Genomic DNA, 19,410 nt, shown 5'->3' with positions numbered 1-19,410 from the left:
TTTCTTGACTTTTCTCAAGTTTAACATTAACAAAATTTGCTCATCTGGGGAGAGGTGAAGCCAGAGCAGAGAATTCATATTTGGCAGAAGACAGGTATATTATCACCAGGTCAAGAGTAACAAAAAGGAAAATGTGGGCCAGTCTCGTACTTCTACTAAAAAGAAAATGTTCTCTAACTTTATGATACAGCATCTCTGCTGCATGCTCTGTGTCTGGGTACAGGATCATGTCAAGAGGCACTAACACCGAGATTAAGAGGCTTCTTATTCAATTTCCTTTTGATTCTAACACTAAGACTTTGGGAACAAACCAGTTTGTGAGGAGAACAAGCCCAGTTTATTCTTGAGTTTGTAGCTCCCTCCATTGCTTACAAACCTGAGATGGAAGACTTGCTGAACTAGAAGTTTTCAGTTTAACCACGTGAAGCTGCCCTCTACTCAAGACAGATGATTGGTCTATCAAGGTAGTTTTGTCTCCAGGAAGTGGCTCTCCAGGGTGCCAAGCAGAGGTCTATCATATCACCTATTACCTGATCCTTTAATTGGAGATGCCGGGAGTTGAACCTAGGACCAGATGCATTGCCATTCAGCCACTTCCTCTCCAAGGAGCCATGAAATTCCAATTTGTTACAGCATCGAAATTTGGATAGTACAACGAATTATTGTTAGGTTGAAGACTTGCTAGTGCCCTGACCTGGATAGCCCAGGCAAGCCAGATCTTATCAGATCATGGAAGCTAAACAGGGTCAGCCTTGGTTAGTATTTGGATGGGAGACCTCCAAAGAAGACCAGAGTTGCAGAGGCAGCCAATGACAAACTACCTCTTGCCTGACTATGCTTAATTTAAAAATGCCCATGCCTAATTTAAAACAGTCAAGCATTCACTTGTCTAAACTGTGAAGCAGAATGAGGTCCATAGTCCCATCAAAATGCGAACAAATATTTCAGAAACATACCATGATGTCACACTCAACTCATTAGTTGTATGCTATAGCATAGCTGTTAAGTGGTTGGGTTGCAATTGCAAATCTGCACTCTGCTGGTACAAATTCCACTACTCAGTTGTGGTGTTGGGGTAAGTCATTCCTCTCAGCCCCAGCTCCCCAGCAGTATTGTAGGGATAAAAATACAGGGACTTGGCTCTGAGTGGAGCACTAATCTGTCTAGAAGAGTGGTATACAAGCACAGTTGTTATTATTTCTATGACTTGATGGCACTTTTTACCACCAATCCAGAAAATCTTCAATCTCAGCTTTGCATGTGAGGGGAGGGATCATATGAGTTGAGCAGGGCAGATTCCAGATTTTGGGGGGCCCTAGGCAGAAAGGTGCATTACTAGGCTCCCTTTCTTGCCCTCCTACCCATGTGCCCCCACCTGCCTATGCTTCCTTCCTTTGTCCTCTCACAAACTCTCCTACCATCTGCAGTCACAGCTGCCCACACTATCTGTGCATCCTTTTCCCCATGGTGCTGGGGTGGCAGCTAGAAGTGCCACTGCCATGGCCATCAGGAATGCTGATGCTTTGTGCACCACCCTCATGGCCTCTTCAGCAGCTCTAGGCAGCATATGGAGCTGGGAGCAGAGGTGACAAAGCACTCACAAAGAGGCAGTGGAAACATGTGCTTGGAGGCATCAGAGGAGATGTGTGAGTAGATAGTCAGCAGCAGTGGACCACACCAGAAACCATGGGCCCTGGCAGCTACCCCTCTTTGCCATGTGCTGACACTGACCCTTAGTTGAAGAATGTCCAAGCAGTATTCTGGGGCTGGATTCCAGGCCATTGGTCCATTACACTTGAAAACAATTTCTCAAACTGGGTGATGGGTGAGCCCCAAGGAATACATTGTCCTTCAGAATAAAATGAGGGTTGTATTGAAAGAGAGTTCTCTTTGCTTCGTTGTATATGTACTATATTATAGTGATTACTTCTGTTGTCTTCTGTTTCTGTATATTAGGCTACCCAGTACATGGAACTGATTTCAAAAGAAATGCAACCGGTGGCTGGTACAGAAGGAGCTTATTATCGACGCAGGAGGATGATGAGACAGCTTCCTATTTATGACCAGGACCCTTCCCACTGCCGTGGCCTTTCTGAGAATGAAATAAAGCTAATGGAAGATTTCGTAAAACAGTATAAAAGTGAGGCTCTTGGAGTTGGAGAAGTTGCTCTGCCAGGTCAAGGAGGCACCACCAAAGATGAAGGGAAACAGCAGGAAAAAAATGTCCCTGCAAACAAGGAAGCAGTTTCAGCCAATGGAACGCTGGCTAATGCTACCAAGGGGCAGGAATATGTAAGTACTCAGTGACTTCCCTGGAGATGGAGAACTTTAGTGAATCTTGATGGGAAAGCTTCACACTAAAAATGCAAGACTGGGTCTTAACTATCCATTGTTGAAACTGAAGTCTTTTGATCGGGTAGGTAGGATTCTTGAACCCAGCATTGCCAGAATTGCCTGCTGGCAACCTTAGGATTCTTAGAGCAAATGAATGCTGGTACCACTATGCAAATTACCAGTGTAAAGATTTGTATCAGATGTTCTCTACCATTCGCCTGTGCAAACTTTGAACAATATGTTGAGTAGTCAGTAGGCACTTCCTTTGGCACATCTTCCTTATTTCAGCTATTGAAACATCCCTGAATGAAAACTGAGAAATATGACTTCTTTAAGGCAAAATTTATAGTAATGCGGTGGAGGAGATTAGATTTTTATCCTGTTCCCTCCCTCCAGGCCATTTCCCACACTTAGAAGATGCCATGATTTTTCTCCTTTTGTGTTAAAAAAACTTCGTAATTTTTTGTATCAGGGGGTATTCCCCCCCCTTTTCTTGTTAACAATAAAATAATTTTTAAAAATTCTGCTAGGCATCCAGCACAGGGAGGAAATTAGATGTCTTTCACTACTAAGAGCCAAGCTACGAGTGACGCCTGACACAGGTTGGACACTTGTCAGCTTCCCTCAAGTTTTGATGGGAAATGTAGGCGTCCTGGTCTTGCAGCTGTAATGGAGAGCCAAGCTGTAAAACCGGGACGCCTACATTTCCCATCAAAACTTGAGGGAAGCTGACAAGTGTCCAACCTGTGTAAGGTGTCACTTGTAAATTGGCTCTCAGTGAGATTGAAGAGATGAGATGGGAAGAGTGTTGCGGGGGGAGTGGATGAGAAGAGCTCTCGGCCCAGTTTCAAACCCTTTGTTGGATCCTGTCATCTGTGAGACTGCCTTCCAGTGTGAACAGCAAGATTTGAGTCCAATTGCACTTTTTAAGACCAACAAAATTTACAGAGCTTGATCTCCGTCTTCAGCCTAATTCTTTCTCTTTGCTTTAAGCCAAGTGCCTTCCTGCCTTGAGCAAAGGAGCTTCAGTTGCCCTCCCCAGACCTGGTCCTAATGGATCCAGGAAACATGGGGTGGTGATGGGGAGGGCCTTTCAAACTTTTTTGAAGGCCTAATACTTGTATTCCAGATATCGTTGAATGCAGCAAAGGCTTGGTCCAAGCAAAGATTTTCTCTGGCTTAAAGAAAAAACTAATAATAACAACTAGCTGAAGGAGAAGGCTTCCGCTGAACACATTTGTAAAAACTATCTTGGCAGGGAGTGTTTATTTTGTCTGCAGGTTCATCCTTCCAAGTAAATACATATCTGTGGTGTTATTCTCCAAAAGAATTTAAAGCTTTATTTTTTTTTCTTTTGTGCACCCGTGGAAAAGTGAAATTCTTTCAAAACAATCATTACAAAAGTTCCATTTGTGCAGATATTGCAGACAGCTAAACTGTGAGGCAGCTCAGCAAGCAGTTCTGACATCTCAAAAAAACAGACTTACATTTTTCTAGACCAGCAAAGTGTCATCCATGTTAATAGTTGTTTTCATAATGTAGTAGATGTAGTGCTGTGCATGCGTACCTGTTACAGCGCCTCTGTAAAATTTCACAGGATAATAATACTGGAAAAAATGTCTTTTAAAGGTTACTATCTCATAGCATAGCCCAAATCTTAATTGTTAGTTCTGAAAAATGTCTAGTTTAGGCGTGTGGGGATTTCTGGATTTTTCATTGATTAAAACACATGTTGATAGTATGCAGGAAGCATTCCATGACACTAATGATATTTTATCCGTGCATCTTGAGAGAAGTTGCAGTTAAAACAGAAATTCTATCTAGTATATTTTATCCTGCCCTTTCTCCAAGGAACATAAGGGTGTCATACATGGCTCTCCTTTCCCACTTTTATCCTTGCAACATTCCTGTGAGTTAGATTAGGCCAAGAGAGTACAACAGGCTTAATGTCACCCAGCAAGATTCCTGCCCGTTTGGGGACTTGTATAGGGTCTTCAAGAGCAATCTGATGCTCTGACCGCTATACTATACTAGCTTGTACTAGCTACTCTTCTCTGTTTCTCAGAAAACTTGTAAAATATGCAAAGAATTGCAAGTCTGTACTGCACTCCTGCAACATTTGCTTGTAGGAATGTCAAGGAATCCTACAACAGCTGAAGAAGCAGCTCCAAGCTAATCTTTGAATGTAACCAGATTACAAATTCGACATTTTCTACAAAAGCTGTGAATTTTGCAAAGGTTACATAGGGTTAAGGAGTCACTTCACCACAAAAGGTATCAAAAAACATTCAAGTTTTAGTTTCAAAGAGCAATAAAGAGTACTACCCAGTGGCCAACTCTTGAAAAAAGCTTGGGTGGTATTTAAAAAAAAAGATTCAAGATTTGTCATCAATTGTGCCTTCAAGTGAATAAAGCTCTTTCTTTTAAAGGCCTGGACATCTGAAAAAATGATGGGTGAGTTCAGTCTTTATTGAATAGCAGTTTAATGTATTTGATGAAGGCAATTCAGTCAGGGAAATTATGGAAAGAAACTGTTCTTAAATATTTTAATTGCCCAGGGGAGCTAGAATTCAGGGTGTCTTGCCTGCTAACCAGTGTACTGAAAAGTTAATAGGTGGGCAGTGCTAGAAGCAAAGATAGCTAAGCAATGCCAAATTTTTGTGCTAGCCATAGCAAGATGTCATTATGATCCAGGTCAAGTGTTAACGTGTTCACTTTGCATTGATCCTTGGAGTGCTGACCCTGCTTCACCAAAACTGCTACTCTTAAGAGCTAGTATACATGAAGTGACTTTTATCCAGAGGCCACTTTCAGTCACTTCTCAGGTTGTTTCTCATGTGCATCAGTCTGTTCACAGATTGGGCAGTTCTCTCAACACTGTTGCAGGCACTTTGTTCTATCTTTCTCACTAGATCTGTGGAGAAAATGTCTGTACTTGCTTGGCAGTGTTAAACAGGAGGCTAATGCAGGAGGCTGTTCTAAAAATACTAGTCTAGTTGAAGGTAGTCAATGTTCTAACCTTGTTTTTCTGAGTCTTCTTCATTCTCTGAGAGTGATTTGGCTAGTGTTTTAAGAAAAATATTCCGCAAAAATGTTCTGTTCTTGCCCAAATTTAACTTAACAGGAAAAGGGTGGTGTGTGCTTGTGGGAAATTGGGATGTTTGTGCAGAATTTTTTTCATCTCCACTAAAATAAGACGCTTCTTGGCAAAAAAAAATAAGGAAGCGTTCATTGCCATTTAATATTTTGTATGCTAAAAATGTGTTTCCACAGTAGCTGAAATTGTTCATTTTAACTGGAACCAATCTTCTGTGCAAAAAGATCTCCTTGGAATCTCCATAATTATGCAATTGCTTTCTCAACCCTATGTCATGATGTTTTTGTGGGCATCACTGTTTGAGTATTTATTTGCTTCATTTATATCCTGCCTTTCTCCCCACTGGGAACAGAAAGAGGCTTACGTTGTTCTCCATATGATGGCCCAAGGCCACCCAGCAAACTTCCATGATAGAGTGGGTAGGGGTTTAAACTTGGATCTCCCAATTTCTAATCCAGTGCTACACCATACGGGTTCTAGTTTCTATTCCTGGTAGCTATTACACAACTAAGGAGTCTTATTTATTGGAAACTTTTCAATATCTTTCAGCATCTTTCAAAAGCCTTTGGTTTTTAACTTGTATGGATGGGTGAGATTCATGGCTAAACTGGGTTCTAGGGTGAGGGAAATGGCATTTGTACTATTTTTATCTATAATTTAAAAATGAATGTTAATTCTATATTTGTCCCTCAAGTCTTATGTCTTCAGTTTGAAGCAGGCTGCAAATGTATATCATGAAATTTCTCCTCAGGTTTAATTGAGATTCATCCAATCAATCAATCAATCAATCAATCAATCAATCAATCAATCAATCAATCAATCAATCAATCAATAAAATTGGCATTGGACTCAAGCCATTGGAAATTTTTTCTGCCCAAACCCCATTGAACTGCATAGGAGCAGTGGAAGTGTGGCTATTGTTGAAAGTGTAAGAGAACAATATTAAATGTATTTCTGCTTAGTGTAGTGTTTTATACTGGGTTCATAGCCACAAAAAATGTAATATTTTAAGTCACTTCTTGTAGTAACTGGATGGCAAATTTACACTCTTGTGGAGCAGATTCTATGTAAATAACAACAACAACATTTGATTTATATACAACTTAACACCCACTCAGAGCAGTTTACAAAGTAAGTTGTTATGAAACATCAGGGACTACAATGCCAAGACCACGCCAATACAGCCCGGAAAACCTACAACAGCCATAAGTTGTTATTATCCCCACAACAATCACCCTGTGAGGTGGTTGGGCCTGAGAGAGCCCTGGAAAAGCTGTGACTGACCCAAGGTCACCCAGCTGGCTTTAAGTGGAAGAGTGAGGAATCAAACCCAGTTATCCAGATTAGAGTCCTGCTGCTCTTAACCACTATACCAAACTGGTGTAGTGTCTTCCATTCAGTGGCTTTTAGCCATCATCTATGTTATCAACTATTTTACATGTTACTTCAGTCAAGGACTCTGGTGTCAGTTCTGGATATTCATGTCAGCAGAATCAGGAAGATTTTTTGGACATTGGCGCCAATTTGCATGTTAAGCTATGGTACATCTGTCCCTGTACAATGGAAGTGCTTATCATAAAGTTACTGTGAATCAGAATTGACAGAAGTTAAGGAGGTGTCTGCATAGCTATGCTTGAGGTAAACAATGCTTAGCTATTTGTTGGGGAAAGTGTAGATGGATATAACTTGTAAACTTTAATCTCTTCCTCAGTTTTGTGACCTTTGCAAGCATCCGCTGCCCATGGAATGTCCTGTGGTCTATGCTAACAGAGCAGGCTATGATCGCCAGTGGCATCCTGCATGCTTTGTGTGCTCCAAGTGCTCTGAACCTCTCGTTGATCTAATCTACTTCTGGAACAATAGGGCCATCTGGTGTGGGCGCCATTACTGCGAGAACATCAGGCCACGCTGTGCAGCCTGTGATGAGGTATGCTTGGTGATATGTGATTTGATGTTCAAAGTCTCCTCCCTAAGAAGCAGCTTCTAAAGAGAGGCACAAGTTTGTCCAGAATCAGTCTTCCTTCTCTTCCTCTCAGCATAATTTATGTGTGACATGTTTGGGATGGGGTTTAGGATAGTGCAAAATTGTCATCTTGCATCTGACCAGGGATACAGTTCCATATCTTGTGCACATTCTTTATCATGAGCCTCATTTCAGGATTCCTCCTCTTACTTTTAATTGAATTGAGTGACATTAGAATGAATTGTGCAAGATGAGCTGCCATCTTTGTCCTTAATAATCGGAAGGTTTTGGTCTCCAAAGAGTTTGAACATTTTCCTTTCCTTTGGTGGCGAGGCAAGGTTTGTGGGATTTAATGCTGCCTGTGTTTCCATACTGTTGCAGCAGATAATCTCATGCTCCTTTTTTTTCCTTAAAAAAATGAAGTGTGCATTGTAAAAAGCAAGAGCTGGTGTGATCAGTTTTATGTGGGTAAGATGGTGAAATTGTTGCTATCAGGGTCTAAGAATTTTCTCTGACCTCCATTCTTGTAAACCAGGAACACTTATGCCTGCAAGTTGTAAACGATGAAACATGGTACAGTTCAGCTCCCACACAGTGTGATGTTCCAAAGGGCAGAATTTGATGTGTGAGCTGAGCTAGGTTATATGCAGCTATTTCATAATGAACCATAGTTGTGTGGAATGGGAGGTCAAAGGTGCATATTAGGGTTGGATAACTTGGGTGAATACATGATTAGAGGCAGAGAGAATCTCCCTGACCCAGAAGTCCTAAATGACTAAATGCAGAAAGAAGACTTTTTTGTGTTTCATGACTGAGATTGTATGAATGTGTGTTTATACATGCAAATTCAGTGGAGTTGAGGAAACCAGAACTGGTAAAGGCAAGAATGGTTTATCATGAAACATGAATCACTCCAGGAACGTATTGGGAAAGCGCTGCTTAGTTAACTGCGTACATGTATAGATAGCCAAAATATTAGATAAAATTTGAAATAAATTTAAATGTCAACAACCATCAGCTGTTTTAAGGATGGTTTTAAGCACATTTAAGGATGTGTTTGAGTTTTGTATTACTTTAAACTATGTGGAAGGTGCCCTGTAAAAATCCAAATGTAAACTTTTTCTGTGGCTTTGTTAATTGGGCCAAAATGTTCCCCTCATGTATGTTTACGCACTCCTTTTCTAAGCAATGCTAAATAGCTGTGATGTGCTCATTCTTTCTTAACAGTTCCTTTTTTGTTTGCACAATGATCTGTTTGAGAAAGAAATTACAGATGAAGTTGTTTACTTCTACAGATCATATTTTCTGAGGATTACCAGCAAGCTGAAGGCCTCACCTGGCACAAAAAACACTTTGCCTGCTTGGAGTGTGAGATGCTGCTTTCTGGCAAACCCTTCATCCTGGACGCTGCCAACCTGCTGTGTACAACTTGCAGTAAAAACAAACAACTTTAAACGGGATGTGTATTTTCAGAACCCAAAGTCTGTTTTCTGACTCAAACCACATGTGATTTAATGGGACAGAAAATGGTAGGGAGGGGGCATAGGAGAAGGAAGTCACTGAGTGTTGAGTTCAGACGTTTTTGGCTATTCACAAGCATGAATTTATAAGAAACTGGAAGAAGAATGATCACATAGTAGGAAACATGCTGTATGTGAAGTCTGGAAAATGGAATGTTCTGTCCTTTTTTAGAGCTATTAAGTAGAACCTAGGAGCACTAGGCGCCACTGTGCTCAATTACAGAGGCAACATGTTCGGGGAGGGGGGGAAGCTAAACTAGGCTGTCTAAAACCATTCAGAATTCTTAATTCTGCTATCAAATCTTGTTCCTTATTAAAGCGTTATATCTGCAGATTACTCCATGCAAACTAGTAACTTGAATGGACTAATTGCTTAGGGATCATCTAGGTGAACAAAACATATCTAACCCTGAAGTCTGAGGGATTCTCCCTTCTTTGTTACAATAAGTTGCTTCTCTCACCTTTTGTTAACACATGATCACAATTTGAGTACAGGTAGACTGGCATAGTAATCTCTTTTAACATCTGAAAACACTGCAAGAATAGCTTGCACAGGCTAATTGGAAACAGTGTGGGCTGCACACAGCATATAAAAATTGTAGCTATGGCTACAGTCAAAGCTATGACTACAGTCATAATTGGCTTTCCCGGGATAGATTTTGTTATTCCTTTCACAATGTTTTTGATCTAGATATCATGCATAATATTATCCATTTTTCTTATCAAATCCACTCAACCTATCTAAAAAATATTTTCTAATTTGTCCCTGGCCTCGTATCACAATGTCATGGTTCATAATTTTTAAAATGTTCCACATGCAAGAGATCATCACAGTTGTATGGAGAAAGAAATTAAACCTGATCTTCAGAAGCTCTAGTTTCTCCTGTGACCTGGTCCTTCCAGAGATTAGGCATTGGTATGACCTTGCTAGCTTACCCCCCATGTGTTTACAAGATTCACATGCAGGATGTTTAGATATCTGAACCAGGGCTGTGTTCCCATTAAGTATACAGGGAACGACAAGAAACTGTTCTTATTTACAGCGCTCAACATAAATCCATGTGGGATTCTTGTCCACCTAAACTCTGAAAGCACCATGGCAACAAAGTACTTTGACCTTAAAATAGTTGTATTCATAATACTCCAACAAGTAAGCATTGGCTTGTCTGATAAGAATGTATTGAATTTTTAAAAAGTCCAGCCTGTTTCCTGCTCTTTCTCATGTGATTAGTAGCAAGACTTATGTTTATATCACGTTTTGAGATTGCTGTTTTAAGCCTATTTATAGTGGATAATCTACAAAGTCTTCATGAATTACAGAAACTGTACTGTGTTGCAACTTGCTAACTCTAAATGGTGTTTGGTTCTGCCACCTAGCAACAATAACCTGTGACTATATACTACTTTAATAATACAACAGGAACCAAAATTACTTGACATGGAGAACTGGAAAACAATGTTGATTTAGAAATATAGTATGTTTACCATAATTGATTAAACATTCACTCAACAAACTTATTTTGCTTAAAGAATAGACAGTGAAAACTTGGAGCTCATTGGATTGTGGATGTTCATCTTAGGAGCAATAGAACATTCAAGATGTATTTTAAAAACCTCAAAGAATTTATTTTTCATATGCTGAGTGTAATGTCTCAACATTTTCTTTTTTTAGGCATAGAAAGCTCAAATGCAAGTACTCAGAAAAGAGGAATATCCAGTAGTTTAGCTGCATTATATTGTAATATATAAAATCATTAGTACTGGCTGTGACAAATTATAGCAGGATTACTAGTGTATTCAATTGGTTGTATGGAAGTCAAATATATTGCAAGCCAATGGGACTACATGTAGCTATTTTCTCAGTTCACTATGGGAGTTGTCCTGAGACAGAATCAATATAGCTCCATGTTGTGTTGAGATAAATAGCTTGGTTTTTGAATTATATTGGGCTATCTCCCCTGTCTAAAAGCCCAACATCTCAGACTACATAATACTCTTCCAAATGCCACAAGAACCAAAACATTCTTCCTGTATGGTTATACAGTCGTCAGTTCAGATCTCTTAAATTATGCCAGTGAACATGGAGCTTCTGTCTAGTGCACAGTGCTAGACAACTTTGCAAATCTGGTAGACCAGTCAGCCATTTTAATAGGGGGAAGTCCTTGCATACAAGAGTTCCACATATATATTGAAACTTCAGCTTAGCTATGAAAGGTGAAGGTTAAGTGCTGCCACCATTCAGATTATCCATTATCAGTAATAAGAGGACTGTACCACACTAATTCACATTCAGCAGAAAGGGCAGATCAGGTACATGTATCTTACCTGCACCTCTGTACAAGCTATACAAACTTTTTTCATGTTCCTCAATTCACTGGTGTTTTTGCTAGAGAAAGACCTGCTGGATTGTACTCTAAGGTTACATACCTAAAGGCTTGTTATGGATAAATTTAATTGACTCCACTGGCCACATTTACAAGCATATGAAAAACTGCAGCAAAAATGCATAATTCGGTAAGTCAATAGTGTATATGGAAATTGTCTTCCCAAGAGACATTTGCTCTCAAATAGCCCTTCTTATCAGGTGATCACTGATAGAACAGAATAGAATTTAATAAATAGAATTTACAAGTGTGGGACCCGCAAGGACTTGCCGGGGGGGGGCATCTCATGTTCCTCTCCCGCATCATGTCCTCTTTCCCTCCCCTGTTCCTCTCACCCCTTTTCTGCTTCTTTCTCTCCTTCCCACCTGCCTTTGTCTGTCCCCTTTTCTCCTTCCACTCCAAGCAGCCTCTCCGCTATGGCCCAGTTGCATGATGCTGGCTGAGCTAGGATTTGTGTGAGGTACTTCATTTTTCCTATATCCCCGTCCCCACATTAATCTTCTCTCCTTCAAACCCATTAAGCAACTTACCTTTTATCTGCCTCCCATCTTCATCTTTATTTACTAATTTATGTCATTTATATATTGCCTTTCTCCACAGTAGGGACCCAAAGCAGCTTATATCAATCTCCTTGCTTCCATATTATCCTCACAACCTTGAGAGGTACATTAGGCTGAGAGGTGTGACTGGATCAAAGTCAACCAGTGAACTTCCACAGCAGAGTGGTTATTCGAACCTGGGTATCCCACATCCTTCTCTGAAACTCTACCCACTATACTACACTGGCTTTAGGAGGGGCTGCTAGTGAGCAGTAGCAAGTAGCCAGGCCTAGGTGAGTCATGCCAGTCATGTGGCATCAAGTCATCTGATGGTTGTTTCTGGACCTGGCCCTAATGAGTCTAGCCGTTGGTTAAATCCAATAGGCTATTGAGTCCTTGCTCAAAGGCCAAAACAGTCCTGGAAAGAAATTTGCCCTACCCCCACCCTCTGCCTTTTCTTGATAGAAACCAAGCCTAGAATACTAACCTGTTACTTGATTGCCTAGCAACAGCCACTGAGGGAATCTGGTTAAGGCTACAGGAACACCTTTAATCATTTGGGTTTTTTAAAAAAAAACTTCCTTTTGTTTTTGTTTTAGAGTTCAGATTTTTCTCCAAACCTGGGGCGTTTTTAGGTGTGTAGGAAGATCTATCTTGTCCATTCATGATTCCAATCTCCAGATTTAAGTATCCACAGCTCAGGGCCACTTCTCTATTAGTGTATACAATTAATTCTATTATTAATAGAATTTAACAAAGTCCTTTCAGGATGTAAAGATGATTGCTATAAAATTAGTGCAACACACTGATTATTTTTAATGTTAGAAGTCTGTTAACTTACAGTGCAATCCTAAGAAAAGTTACTCCAGTCTAAACCTATCAATGGGCTTAGAAATCAATGGGATTAAACTGAAATAACTCTTCTTAGAACTGAATTGTAATTAGTATTGGAAACATCTTAATAAAAGAGTAGCTATGAATTCTATCATAGTATAATAATAATATTTTTTGCTATCAAGTCACAACTGAGTAATGGTGACCCCGTAGGTTTTTAAAGGCAGGAGACATTCAGAGATAGTTTGTCATTGCCTGCCTCTGAGTAGCAACCCTGAACCTTCTTGGTGTCCACCTATCCAAGTACTGACCAAGGCCAACCCTGTCTGGCTTCTGCAATCTGACAAGAGCAACCTAGTCTGGGCTATTCAGGTCCAGGGCTCTACCTAGTAAGTTCCTTTCCCTCACCCATAGCATAAACTGGCAATTTAGGCTTGGTGCTTATGAATGAGTTCCATACTCACTAATCTGTGACAGGAAAGCAATAGCCTAGCCCTAGGCGGACAGTGTTGGAGACTAGGGTGAGCAGTATAGCAGTTTGAACAATTTTTAAACACTTCCCTTTTTAACATACCAGTTCGAGTATCATGGAGAGGGAACCCTTTACTTGGACCTAATATCTTTTACTACCAAAGGTGTGTAGATTCAGGCCATTGGTGTGAAATGCAGGATTGTTCCTGTACAAGAGGATTGTGGCTGGTATCCTAAGCTACACTTTCCTCTGTTTATGCATGCTCTTCAGACACTGCTTTTGTGTGAGTGGAGGAAAATGGCACAGCAGAAGCAGGGCTTGGGATTGAAGACTGAAAATGCAAAACCAATCTTGAAACTATCATCAAATGTCCTTGTTGTCAGTGCCCACCCTGTTCTTCTTACCTTTCTGGGTCTGCCCTCCATGTTTACATATGCACTCTTAATCCAATCAATATCTTTAGCTTTGGAAGTCAAAAGCAGTACATAGCAGCATGAGTGGCTTTAATGGAGCATGCAGAATTAAATAATGGGCTGGATCCTGTGATCCATCAGTGAAGGAGCTGACTGTTGCTGGACTTCTCAACTTTTCCCTCTCCCCAGCTATCTCCTGCCTTTTGCAAGAGTGGAACTTCACTGAAAAAAGAGAGAGAACAGGGCAAGGTTTTTCCCTTTCCCTCTCCCCAATGAAGCCTCCTGATCCATGTGACTATTCCATCAGAGTCTCCTGTTCCCAGAAATAAACTTTCCCAGTGTCAGAAATGGCTGCTTGAAGTTGGGGGAAGCTGGGAAGATTGCTGAAGTTTGTGTGGACTTCAGATGATCCTTACACTGCATCCAACCCTCTGAATATAGATTCCAGTGAGAGTTGCTGCAAGGTATGCAAATGAATTATATATTGCAGGAAAAAATGGACCTCTGTTAAGTTTCATTCTTAAGATGGAAACCTGTAATTCTGGCTGAATGTGTCCTAGCTAACATGAGCTGATTGCAACCATAATAATAATAACTATGCTTATATACCATCCTTCTAGACAGTTTAGTGCCCCACCCAGAGTGGTGAACAAGTTAGTATTATTATTATCCCTACAATACAGCTGGGGCTGAGAGGAGTGGCTTACCCAAGACCACCCACTGAACTCATGGCAGTAGTGGAATTTGAACCAGTAGAGTGCTGATTTGCGGCCAAACAACTTAACCACTGTGCTATAGTGGTCTATTAAGTCTCATTAGTTCCTTTCCTTAAGTTGAACCTGACTTTAATATATTCTGAATGCTATTAGACTGCTGGAGGCATCAACTTTGATATTTTGACTCTAAATGTTTCCACAACAGTTAGCAGCATTGTAGCACTGCAAAAAGATGGTTGTATTTTCTGACTGCATCCAAACAATGTGCTCTGTCAAACCACGAGCAAAGTTCACAGAATGGGACTTTCTTACATGTTCCTCATATTAAGCCCCACTGAAATTCTGCTCCAGGTGCTGGAGTAGGGAATTCTCAAAAGCTGACAACATCCAAGGGGAGCTTGGAGAGCTCCCAGAATTATAATTGATCTCCAGACAACAGAGATCATTTCCCCTGGAGAAAATGGCTGTTTTGGAGGGCGGACTCTGTGGCATTATACCCCACTGAAGTCCCTCCCCTTCCCCAAACCACCGTCCCCAGGTTCCTCCCCCCCCCCAAATCTCCAGGAATTTCCCTCCCCAAAGTTGGTAACTCTACTCACAAATGGCATAGGAGCAAAGTGAGGCCTGCCACAGAAAGGTAAGAGCTGGCAAAAATGCCTTCTCCTCCACTGATGGAAGTACGTTGTTCCACTGACAGAAAACGGCAGTTGGAAAAAGCCAAATATTTGGTATTTGCTTCATAGCAAGTACTGAATTTTGAGATGTAAAGCTAGTAACTGACAAGTTGCTGGGAAGTAAGGACGTAGTCAAGTGCTTCAGTCTGATCAACAGCATGTGAAGTACGCTCTGGTTTGTGCTTAATGATTTTTTTCCACACTGGTGAGATTGAGAAGTGTAAAAAAAAAATGTTCATAACACTATTAAATTGTGGGCAGTAAACCTGACAAGACTAACTTTGTGGACACCTTTGTTGGAAAACTGTATGTTATTCTAGGAAATTACTGGCACTAACCATCCTTGTGTGGGCTGAGAGACTACCTTCAAGCTCAATAGGATCTCTCTTCTTTTCCTTGGCCTGTTCAGTCCCTTGTACAGAGAGGACTGCTCAGCCATACCTCTTACACTCATTCAGTCATTTCTCTTTCCCCTGTTCTGCAATTTTACTTAAATAGAGCAACAGGAACTAAAAAGGAAGGACACTAGGGAGGATGAGAACAACAATATTAGGGGAAAGAAGCATGTCTGGCCTCCTACTCTCTGCAATAGCCAGCGTTTCATACTGTATAGGCACTAGAACACAAGAAGCTACTTTATATACTGAGCCAAATAGTTGGTCTTTCAAGTTCTCCAGAGTCTCAGGCAAGAGGTCTTTCACATCACTGACTATCTGACTTTTTAAACTGGAGATGCTAAGGATTGAAACTTTTGCATGCAAAACATGATCTACCCTGAGCTACAGCCCCCTCCCATTTGTGCATGCATCCCAAAGACCTGCTGGCTGCAGAGACGTAAATTACTTCATTTACCCCAGGCCATTTCCTTCCTGTAGTGTGAGATGGATTATACAGAACAGTTCCATCCACTCATTTTTAGAAGTAAGAAATAACCTAATCTGTGATGTGCTGCCACTTCATAGTAGTGTAGGGTGAATAGTCAATGATATGTTTGCATTTGTGCACAGTTAGGCTGCTTAAATCCTATTGCCTTCACCATCTAAGAAAGAAATAGCAGCTCATGATGTTATACTGGTATCCCAGGGAAGTTACCACAGAATTGAAAGAAGCTGATGTTTAATGCAAATGTTGGATAGACACGGGAGTTTTTATTTTCAAAATGGGCATCACTAAGTTCTGTTTCATTGGGATGTTCTGGAGCTTTGGAGACTCTTCCCTATGGAACTTTCATTACTAATTTGGTAGGACACAATTAAAAGAATCGCTCCCATACAAAGCCCCATTTTGTTTCATTGGAAACTACATTCAGGAGATTGTGTCCACCCACTTCACATATATAGTCTGTGAATAATAGTCATATTGGTTGTTGTGGATTTTCCAGGCTGTATCGCTGTGATTCCAGGCTGTGACTGGCATCTTCAGAGGTATAGCACTGAAAGAAGATGCTACACCTCTGAAGATGCCAGTCACAGCTGCTGGCAAAACATCAGGAACTACAATGCCAAGACTACAGCGATACAGCCCGGAAAATCCACAACAACCATCGTTCTCCAGCCGTGAAAGCCTTCGACAATATATCGAATAGTCAAGTTATGTTTAAGTTGTATAATTTAAAATATCTAACCCCTTTTTCTAAGAGCTACCTGACAAGACATGACAATGTTTCTAATGGCTTAAATAAATAAAATATAAAATATTCAATAAATAAAATATTCAATATGAAAGCTTTTGAGATTTTTTTCATCCATTGAAAACTTGCTGTATGGGCATGAGAAGCTCTGATTACTTTTAAGTTGGATGCAAGGTATATTTCATTTGGCACATGGTTGCATAGAAATAAACCCCGTATAGTTTATTTCCATTTTTGTATATATAATGCTAAGCAGGCTCTCATCCTGTAAACTGAGGAAAATATGGCTGGTTTTATTCTCTACCAAATAAATTATGCTGTAAAATTACCAAAGAAGACGCAACCAGCAACTCTTTAGCCCTGAACCCACGGCACTTCTGCAGGTTGTCTGAACAGATGGAGGAGAGCAGGCATGGATGAGCTGGACCCATCACTATGTGATCACTGGCTCTTGAGCTCAGCATGTACACATGGAGGAAGTGTCCCCATGTACACTCCCATTCAGCAATCAACAACATTTGAAAAACTGCATCCTGGGTCATGGGGAAGGAGCAAGTGGACACTCCCTTTGTGCATTTGCACTGTGCAGATGACCTGACAATTATGTGGAGCATGCCTGTACCCACTGACACTCCCCACATGCTAAGTCAACACATGGAGGGTTCATGAAGCTCATTTTTACCAGTCTCCTAGCAGGTGCTGCTGCTTGTGCCTTTTGTGTCTGGGAAATTGAGACCAATGAGGAAATAGTGAAACACATGTATGTACATTTGCTTAAAATTTAGATCCCCCCCCCATTTTCTTGATAGCACACCTGGAAAAAAGAACCAATCTTTCTTTTGTGTAAATACAGTAAGATGAAGGACAAACCAGTAGAGTGGTATACACTCAAAATGGGTTCTTGGCTACCATGATGTTCTTGCCACATCTTCCATGAAGATCTAGAGAAGTGGACAGGTTGGATAATAGGGGATGCATTTAAGCAATTGCTCTCTTCACATCTGAGTATACTTTTTACCCTTTCAGTCAAACAATTGCTGTTTAGGGAATACACAAATCAACATGGGGTTAAGCCCTATGTCAGACTGTTTCTGACTGCTTGTGCCTGCATTAAATTACCTCTTTTTCAGGGGTTAACTATTTTATTTATTCGGCTGCTCCTTTGGAGAACTAGACAGAAGCCTTTAGAAAACAGAATGTGTGTGTTTGAGCACAGCCTCATCTCAGTGAATAAAACTCCATATAAAATAGACATATTGATATATTGCCAGCTGTCTCCCAAGGGTCAGGTTGAACAAATTTCTTTCGACAGACAAGGCAAAGAAAGGTACTGTGTGGTAGCAAAGTAGAGTCTAAAAAAATTACATTGAACCAAGATCTGCCAAGCCCATTTTCCCTCTCAGAATTCAGGGTTTTTTTTCCAAAGCATAAAACTTTTCCAGTAACATTGCAAAAGCCAGTATATACCGTAGCAGTGTTTATTTTTATTTTATTTTACAAAATTTATGTCTTCACAAGGTCCACCAAGACAGCTAACAAATTAAAACATATAATAAAATCACATTTTAAAACCGACTGAAAAAACTCATAATTAAAACAATCAAATCTAGAGTTAAAATATATACAAAGACAAAAAAGCAATTAAAATATGGGGCAGGAAGGAAGCATCACTGAGGGAACACCAAATGAAACAAAAAAATCTTTACCTGCTGGTAGAAAACAGCAACAGAAGGCAACAGGACAGATGAATGAATACTAGGAGTTTCAGAGTTTTGGTTTCACAACTGAGATTTGAAGGATTGTCCTGTGACTTATCATTATGTCCTTTATCCTGGTCCAGTATACACTAGAGCTCATGAACAGAGAAACTCCAGGGCTTTATTTAACAGCCTGAAGGAAGGGCAACAACCCTCTCCTACATTGTACCTCAGAGAGTCATTCTGAGGACGAAGAAGCTGCTAGGTTCACTTCCTAAAAACCAGAGTTGGTTGTACAAGATCTTGCACAAGTGGCATCAAACACAAGTCAGAATACAATAAATTTGACTTGCTGCAGCATTTCTGGTTGTGCAAGAGATCTAGTGCTGGATCCAACCCACTATCTCTGTGATGAGAGTCTTGACTAGACATGGGCACGAACAGAAAAAAAAATGAACATGGTGTTCGTTGTTCGTTGCCATCCACAAACAATGAACATTGATGAACATGACCTGTTCATGAACATGTTCGTTGTTCGTGGGGGCCAGCAGGCTCTCCTCTAGCCATCAAGATCCCTACCGCACCGCTTCCAGAAACCTGACCTGAGCAGGCAGCAGGAAATGTACCAATAATAAATAACAGCTTGGCCCAGAGCCTGGCAGCAGCCCTGGAACTTGAAGAGGTAGATCTCTATCTCGCCACACACAAAAAATTCAAGCTCCAATGCACTCTTCCCTGTCTCTCTCTCAAAATGCCAGCAGCAACTGTCTCTCCCTCACTGTCTGCAAAATCAGAGCTGGGAGCCCCCCTGCTCTTTGCTTCCTTGTAACAAATTTGGAGCTCCACACTTGAAAGGAAGACCTGCCTATCAAGCTAAATTGGGCTTAGACTGGGGTTTCCAAGGCAACAGCAGGAGTTCAGACAGAGTTCAGGCAGTCCCTGCCTCCAGTTGTCTAGGGTATTGATTGCAGGTGCTAGATTGTCTGGCTTGATGAACAGCAAGGAAGGAGGCTTGCAATGACCACCTGTTCATTTAGAATGGGGCCTCATGAACAGCTTGTTTGTGAACAGCTGATTGGGCTGTTCCTGGCTTTTCTCTAGTCTTGACTACACAAGAGAGGCATGGGGTAACATATA

The 19,410-nt window shown here is 40.8% G+C and overlaps 1 protein-coding gene across 1 annotated transcript in view; it reads left to right on the top strand.

Moving 5' to 3' along the window:
• Positions 1-11,679, top strand: part of LMCD1 (LIM and cysteine rich domains 1) — a 69,609-nt gene extending 57,930 nt beyond the window's left edge. Inside the window, exons 4-6 of the mRNA XM_054978268.1 lie at positions 1,957-2,292; positions 7,143-7,358; positions 8,690-11,679. Coding sequence (XP_054834243.1) covers positions 1,957-2,292; positions 7,143-7,358; positions 8,690-8,848 — 711 coding nt within the window. The 3' untranslated portion in view covers positions 8,849-11,679. The remainder of the gene's footprint in view (positions 1-1,956; positions 2,293-7,142; positions 7,359-8,689) is intronic.
• Positions 11,680-19,410: the final 7,731 nt, after the last annotated feature.

The sequence above is a fragment of the Eublepharis macularius genome, chromosome 4 (assembly GCF_028583425.1).
Source record: "Eublepharis macularius isolate TG4126 chromosome 4, MPM_Emac_v1.0, whole genome shotgun sequence".
NCBI classification, from domain to species: Eukaryota; Metazoa; Chordata; class Lepidosauria; order Squamata; family Eublepharidae; genus Eublepharis; species Eublepharis macularius.
Note: the sequence above shows the minus strand (reverse complement) of the source record. Positions and strands in the feature narration are given on the sequence as shown.